At 36.5% G+C, this 8,374-nt stretch overlaps 1 protein-coding gene across 1 annotated transcript in view; it reads right to left on the bottom strand.

The window, feature by feature from the left end:
* The window catches only part of nucb2b (nucleobindin 2b), a 16,461-nt gene extending 8,463 nt beyond the window's left edge, over positions 1-7,998 (bottom strand). Inside the window, exons 1-10 of the mRNA XM_079874110.1 lie at positions 7,831-7,998; positions 6,396-6,521; positions 6,108-6,215; positions 5,874-6,006; positions 5,508-5,611; positions 2,773-2,958; positions 1,002-1,092; positions 864-922; positions 664-756; positions 480-569 (exon numbers count right to left, since the gene is read on the bottom strand). Of these exons, the coding sequence (XP_079730236.1) occupies positions 480-569; positions 664-756; positions 864-922; positions 1,002-1,092; positions 2,773-2,958; positions 5,508-5,611; positions 5,874-6,006; positions 6,108-6,215; positions 6,396-6,521 (990 nt within the window). The 5' untranslated portion in view covers positions 7,831-7,998. The remainder of the gene's footprint in view (positions 1-479; positions 570-663; positions 757-863; positions 923-1,001; positions 1,093-2,772; positions 2,959-5,507; positions 5,612-5,873; positions 6,007-6,107; positions 6,216-6,395; positions 6,522-7,830) is intronic.
* Between the last annotated feature and the right edge of the window lie 376 nt (positions 7,999-8,374).

The raw sequence follows: 8,374 nt of genomic DNA, 5'->3' as shown, positions 1-8,374 counted from the left end.
TCAAAAGTTTGGGGTTGGTAAGATTTTTTTTTACGTTTTATGTTCAACCAAGGTGCATTTTACTGTCAAATCTACAGTAAAATGGTAATATTATTATAATTTAAAATAACTTTTCTATTGTGGTGTATTTTAAAATGTAATTTATTCCTATTTCTTCAGTCACAATCCTTCAGAAATCATTCTAATTTGCTAATATGAAAAATTCTATTTATCAATATTGAAAACAGCTGTGCTGCTTAAAATTGTGGAAACAATAATAAACAATTCAGCATTCTTTAATGAATAGAAAGTTCAAAAGAACATTTATTTAATCTGTAACATTATAAATGTCTTTAATAAATGTGTGACCTTGTTGAATAAAAGTATTAATTTCTTAAAAAAACTGACCCCAAACTTTCAAACAGTAGATATCATGAAACACAGTTCACAAATAGGGTCGATTTTACTTAAAATTAAAATGACTTAAAATGTTAAATTACCTCCCATCCACCTGGCTCTTGAAATTCTTTCCTATCTGTGGCAGTAATAAATTCATTTAGTGAAACAAGCCTGTCTCTGTTAGTGTCAATCTATGGACAGACAATACATAATAAATAATAACAAGTGAAACATCTTTGAAATAATATCATTAGCACATTCAATCCCCTGCTATGATGCTCCCACCTCATTCATCACATGCTCTCTCATACGAAGTCTGTCCTCCTCCATTTCCTGCATGTCATCCTCTTCACGTGCGGGATCATAGATCTTCTCTAGCTGAACACGGTGGAGACAAACATCGGATTTAGCATCCCATAAAGCCACGTCATTCTCAAAGATTCACTATTGTGTTAGCCCTGAACGGAAAGGTTATTAAGTGGAACCTCTTTGGTAAACAGCGCCTCGAGCTCTTGCTCATCGAAGTAGCCATCTCCATTAGTGTCTGTGAGAGCAAGCAGATGTCAGAGTCGTGCAGTGATATCATCTACTGTGTTCAGAACGGAGAAGCTCAATGATCTCACCGTGCAGATTGAAGAACGTCTTTGGTTCAAACTCACTGGGATCCAAGCCATCGGATTCCTGCCAGACCTCTTTCAACTGGTCTTGACTGCCCTATTTATACAGAACAAATCCTCAACAATGACATATTTTAAATGTTAGGTTTTATGATTCAAATATAATTTACTCAAAACCTTTAATTATCCAACATTTAAAAATTTAAATAGTGACAGATCTTTACCATTGCTATTCTGACGAAGTGAAATGGATTATCGAAAATAAAAAAGTAGGGCAGGTCTTGATTCTATTAATCGGTTTTCGATTGGACGGAGGCAGATCTGAACGCGAACTTGCAGTTGTTTGTAAGAAAGGAGGGGTTTATGTGGACGAAATGATTGGAGAAGTCTTGCATACATCACATTTTGATTAAAAAAATTTCACAATAGAGTGGTACAGGGATGAAGCATTTTTGTAGGCCAACCCTGGTTCCCTTGACCAAAACCCAATAGGATTTTTAGATTATTGCAGAAAATATGGTCTGTGACAAACTTCTGTCTGGTCTGTGATAGGCTAATCTTCACAAATGAACAACTTATGAATTTTGAAGCATAAATGCAATCGGCAGAAGTCAAAAGCTAATCATGGGCTATAAACAAACATGACTGCACATGACTTCAACGTCATCATCACCAAAGCCGCCTTTCCACTGCACACGACAAACGACAGCCGTTGGACCGGAAGTCATTCATTTCCAATGGAAGCTTCAGATGCTTTGAAATATCTGAACTTCTGCGGCTAGACCGTATGCGACCGGATGTGAGGTATTCTAATCAAAACTATGAGCGTGAAGCTAGAATTACCTATATTTTAACGTTATTCTGTAAACGCTATTTCTGTAAAATGGCGGTTATTAATACTTATGGCAGAAATAATTACTTTATAATTATGAAAACAATATTTATATTGATTAGCTCTATAAAATACACTATGTTTTTATTTTAAATGTTTTGAGGGTCTTTTGTTTTGTGTGGATATATTCGTGCATGCATTACATTCATTAAAATCATGAATTTTACCATTGTGAATAGCCGAGGGTTACGACCAATTTCAAAGGTCCGTGCGACTGCCACTAGGGGGCGAAATGAGACAATCGTTTGCGAATGTCGTGTGCCGTTGAAAGGTGGCTTAAGTTTCCGACAGCTCTTTCAGTCTTTAAAACATTTTCTCTGAAAGTTCGAGTTATGATAGTTTGCAAGGGCGCGATTGTACAGTAAACGCAACGAGGCTGTGAAAGCGACTGAGTAGATGAGTTTACCTGTTCGGCTGATGACATTTAATGTCCTAGAAAACCTCTGTAGTCCCATTTAGTCACGTTACACCACAAGTAAAAGTGGATATTACTGATGTATTTTATATCGTAGAACAAAACGTGAAAATATCTTGAGCTTGTGTTCACCACAGACTTTATTTCAAGCATTTAACCAAAAACCCATTCAAAAAAACCCACTGACTTCAGGAAGATGGAACCGGAAGTGCTAAAATTCATTTCCAGGTTTTGGCCTACTGAAATACGTAATTCCTGCACCACTCTATAAAATCAACAACGTGAATTTAGAAAATAGATTTTCCATCTTAAGCCACTTTAAACGTCACCAAACATAGAAAGGGTTCCGACCACTCGTGAAAATGCTTCTGTTTATAATAGAATAAAAAAAATGATAACAGAATTAAGCAATATCACAAACTGGCTAATTTGATTATAACAATAGTTCAAGAAGTGTGTCTTCTGCTTACAGGGTGATTGATTTTGGGATGGTCTGCATGTTTCTTCTTCATCTCTTCGTAGTGTTCCTCCTCTTTTTTGCGCGCTTCCTCATCCAGCGTCTTAAGATGTTCCCTCCGCTCGAGTTCCTTCATCATCTCGTACTTCTTGAACTCTTCGTGTCGCTCCTTGTCAAAGTTTTCCAGGTCATTAGTGGCCTTAACCAAAAAAAACAGGAAACAAGTACAAAGGAAAATGTGAACGTGTGATGCGGAGACCAATAACTCACTGTGTGTGTAGATCTCCACCCAAAATTGCCAAGTAATCTTAAATTGCACTTGGCAAATAAAACTTGCTACTTGACTAGTAACTTTATTATCACCTGTAGGAGTCTTATTAGAAGTCTTCTTCCTCTTTTTAACTATTATCAGAAATTAATCTTCGACACATTAAGCCACCAACATTTACATTACATTTTTATATCTAAAGCAACTTGGATTGCATTCATGCAGGGCTTGACATTAACTCTTTTGCTCACCAGACACTAGTGGTTTTCCAAAGTTACTAGCCACTCAGCATTATCACTGGCCACAATTTTGACATCGATACAATGGGGAAAAACTGCCATAAAGATATTTTTAATATTGCATAATTTGGCAGCAGGTTTATTAGCCTTCTGTCACTTTAAGATCTGACACATGGATCCATTATACTGTTACACATGCATTTCTTTCTCAACTGTTTACATTCACTTAAAACATAACTGACTTTGTTTACTTGAAAACTCGCCAAGACAGGCATTTTAACATTATTTTGTGTGTATTTGACTGTTTAAGCGAAATAAGCAGCGAAAAAGAACTCAATTTAGTACTGAGATGCGGCTTGTGAGCGCACTTTGTGTGCAAGAACAAAATCTGCAGAAATGAGTAAAATTATGCGCAATAAGCACAATCTCTGCGAAATTTAAACCCTGTAACACCAACAATATTCATCCAGAGCAAGTGTAACAAGTGATTGAGGGGAGGTGGGTTTGTGTGTCAATATTAGGGTTGCCAACTTCAGAAAAGGAAAATGCGGGACAATCATGGTTCTTTATAGGAAAATGAGGGACACTCAAAATATTTGTACTGTATCACACAGTGTACGTCTATTCAGTGTCTGTAGTTAAGTATGTGTTTAAAAGGTTATCAGACATAAACACATTTGTATTGCTTAACCTATTTATGTACATAAAAAAATGTCACATTACAAACAAACCATCGCTCAAAATAACAGCATTTATCTCAAATAGAAAGCTTTTTTAACATTATACACTAGGCCTACAGTTCAAAAGTTTGGGGTTAGTAAGATTTTTTTTTTGGAAAGAAATTAAAGAAAGTAATTGCCTACTTTTATTCAGCTAGGATGCATTTCATTAATCAAAAGTGATAGTAAAGACATTTATAATGTTACAAAAGCTTTCTATTTCAGATAAATCTCTTATGAACTTTATATTCATCAAAGAAACCTGGAAAAAAAAAATATTTAAACATTAATAATAATCAGAAATGTTTTTTGAGCATATTATTCCCTCAGGTAGATTACATGTTTTCTTGCGTGGCTGGATGTTGGACTCATGAACAATAATCACGTTGTTTGCATTGCCAAAATTGATTTGCCTAAATGAAAATGTGTACGGTGAAAGGGAATTACCGTTAGCGTGAGACGAGTCCGGCTTGAAGCGGAAGCGACTATGGATTATGGATTCCAAGGATTATATTCGCAAATCAAACAATGATTTGTCTCAAAAGAATGATTAAAAAAAATCTGTGATTGATGATGTCAGGTGTCGGTGATCATTCTCACGTGTCGTGATCAGCACTGCTGCTGTTGCTCTAGTATCAGTCAGTGGTTAGATCAGCATAGTAGGCTAGTCAAAAAACGGGACAAGGGAGGTCACGCACAGGACAAATAAATTAGGCCCAAAATACGGGATGTCCCGGCTAATACGGAACAGTTGGCAACCCTAGTCAATATGCACAATTCATGCATTCCATGGGATTCAAGCCCATAACCTTAGTGTTGCTAGCATCATGCTGTACTGTTTGAGCTTTAGGAACAATATTAAAAGGTTTTTGTGACAGGTGCAGTTTCACTGAGAGATAGAGATTGGCTTCTCTCATATGATGCTGCTTGTGATAAATTACCTGTGATTTTTTTTGTCAAAAATACAGAAGGAGAAACAGCGAAATCAATAAAATCTTTGTCATAGGAGAAAAAAAAAACACATTTAAATTAGGGCTGTCAAACGATTAATCGCATCCAAAATAAAAGTTTGTGTTTACATAATATATGTGTGTGTATGGAGTATAATTATTTTCTATATATAAATACACACACATGCATATATATTTAAGAAAAATGTGTTATTTATATGTAAAATATTTATATATAATATAAATTATATATAATATAAATATATATACACAGTATATACATGCAAATATTTCTTAAATATATACATGCATGTGTGTGTATTTATATATAGAAAATAATTATACACTGTACACACACATATATTATGTAAACACAAACTTTTATTTTGGATGCGATTAATCGCGATTAATCGTTTGACAGCCCTAATTTAAATATATAATCTAGTAATCAATATTTATGGGCAGACGTTTTTCACCAGCCAAAAATGTAATTTTATGCCCCGAGCACGAATGTGTGACATTTATAAGTGAATGTAGAATGAAACCAACAGGAAGTCTGATTTAGACCCTACCGATTGAATGAGGCGATCCAAGTCTTCCACCTCGAATGTGTGTGGATTCATGTGATTCAGATGCTCAAACTGTTTCAGAAGGGCTTGGTGGTCCACTGACGTACCTTGAGGGAAATGGAAAGCATCTCATTTTTCATATGTTTCTTGTCTTTGCAGCAGGCTAGAGTTACTGGTCTATAAAGTAAACCGTGATATGGAGAGTTTGATGAATGACACTCTCAGATAACACATTCTGTATCTTCCCATATCTGTGCTCTCCGAGCCTGCCGACCGTAAATAAAGAAACGAGATGGCGGAGGACATTTCACGATATGTGACAAGGCAATAACAAAAACAGTTGTGCTTGTAAAGACATTCCTGTGCTACCTTTTTCTCCATTCATGTCTTGTTTGACTTTGATTAGGGTGCGCAGTCTGTTCACTTCTTGTCTCTTTAGCTCATCAAGTTTAGTTCTCACGTGATGGCTGACGAAGTCCAACTCTTTAGCCAGCTTTCCTTGCTGTTTTCACCAAATAGGGAGTGAGAGGTAAGCAACGCGGTGTTTAGACAATCTGATTTAACCTCTGCAAAGTAAAATTGGAAAATAAAGTGATGCAATACCTTGATGTCTTCCATGTCTGTGTTATGAAGTTTCTCTCTGAAATGTGGGTCCTTTTCCAGGAAGTCAATAACCTCTCTGAGATATCGATCATAGTGCAATCCAGTGTCCTAAATGAATTTAAATTAGATGTACACATTGGAGTAAAAAGGAGACCAGGAAATCAAACTGTACGTCAGCAAAAAGCGTCACACCCATTCAAACAATAGAGCAGCATGTCTCACATTAGTATAAACACTTGTATACTAGTATAAAGGTAAAAACTTTTTAAATTAAATCATATTACTTACTTCACTTTTCGGTGGCTCCAGTTCCTCTACTGGAGGGCTCACTTTGGTTTTATCCACAGCAACTGGCAGTGCATCCAAACAAGCCCACAGACACAGTATCAAGCAGCAGTGCGACGGTCCCCACATCTGGGAAAACACATGAACGTCACAGGTCATTTTTGATGTTGATAACTTTGTAGACTGAATAAGTGCATATATATAGTACAGTATATATAGTATAAGTCTTAGCCAGAACTAAATCCAGAAGAAGTGCAGGAACGTCTCCGAGACGCTTGAAGAAACCTTCCTGCAAAGCTACAGTATTGTGAAAAGTACTGGCACTTGTGTTAAAATGGTGAGAATGTTTTCAAAATCACAAATTGAATTTATTTATGATTTAACTTCTATTAACTAATTCAAATCAATATATGGTGTAACGACCCTTTGCGTTTAAAACGGCGTTTGTCCAGGACCAGGTACACTTGCGCATAGTTTTTCAGGGAGCTTTGCAGGAAGGTTTCTTCAAGCGTCTCGGAGACATTCCCCCAGTTCTTCTGGATTTAGTCTGTCTCAGTTTCTTCTGTTTCTTCATGTAATCACAGACGGACTCGATGATGGTGAGATCAGATCAGACCGGCTGTTGTCAGACTCCTTGTGCATACACAAATCTCACTGGATTATTACAATTAATGGCAAAAAGAATGTTTGGAAATGTAAACTGATATTTCCTACTGACACACTACAGCAAAAGATATAAATAACTGACTTACAACCATTTTGGGGGGGGGGGGGGGGGGGGGATATTAACATGCCTAAGACTTTTGCACAGTACTGTATATATACAGTATATATATATATATATATATATATATATATATATATATATATATGCTGTGCACATATTCTGGTAACCAAACAGTAGACCCCATTGACTTCTATAATATTTTTTTTCCCTGATTACCCATATTCTTCAAAATATCTTCTTTTGTGTTCAGCAGAAGAAAGAAACTCATACAGGTTTGGCTGAGTAAATGATGACAGAATTTTCATTTTAAGGCGAGCTATCCCTAGCAGCAGGTGCCATCATCATTAGTAAAGTGATGCAAACTAAACACAAACTTGTTATTAATACAAACTAAAACAAAACATTTACGTCATTATCTTTTTTGTTTTTAAAGGGAGCTTAACTACAACCAACGCGTGACGTCACAGGCACGTGTTAGATAAACCTTGTCATTCTCTGTAACAGACAAGACATCGTTTTCAATAATTACGAGCAAATAAACCTAAATTATGAGTTCAGTCTGAAACCATATCGCTAATCAATAGGTACTAAATGGCGCGAATTTCTTTTTCTTTGAACACAAAACTATATTACCCCACCATATGTTTCTAAGCATCAGCTGTAATAGAATACAGCAGCTGTTATTGTAAGACGCAACAGGTGAGCACCTACCCTAAATGATCCCGAGAGTAGTATTTACACACTCTCTCGATGTAGCTGTCTTCGTCTCGATCAAACCTTACAGATAATCGCTCTGACAGATCATCTGCAACTTGTTTCACCTGATATGCGCTAAACACAGTTCCTTAATGGAAACGATATAGCCACGCCCCTCGCTCTGGTGATTGGAGGAACCGTGGCGCTTCCTCCTTTGAGTTTTAAGCACTGGTCTGTCATTGGGCATGTTATCTGTCTGTCAAGGGTTACCATGGTAACTTGGCAAATACGCTTGTTATAAGAGGTACGTGGCGTTCACTTGTCTACTCCACAGTCCACACAGCTGAGTGTCATTCACGCTTCGTTTGGCAAGACGACACACAACCATCACTTAACTGTTATCTTGGTTGTGTTTGTAAGGTGGGTTCTGACGTTAAATTCCAGGTTTTAAAAAAACTGGAACATATATATAAATACAGTGTACAGTATATATAGCCTATATAGTCACTGTTTGATTAGCGTAAACAATGGACTTGTGATGAAGGGTTTTAACTGTCAT

This window comes from Squalius cephalus (genome assembly GCF_949319135.1).
Source record: "Squalius cephalus genome assembly, chromosome: 6".
In the NCBI taxonomy this organism is placed as follows: Eukaryota; Metazoa; Chordata; class Actinopteri; order Cypriniformes; family Leuciscidae; genus Squalius; species Squalius cephalus.
The sequence above is the reverse complement of the archived record's forward strand: the minus strand, read 5'-3'. Positions and strand labels throughout refer to the sequence as shown.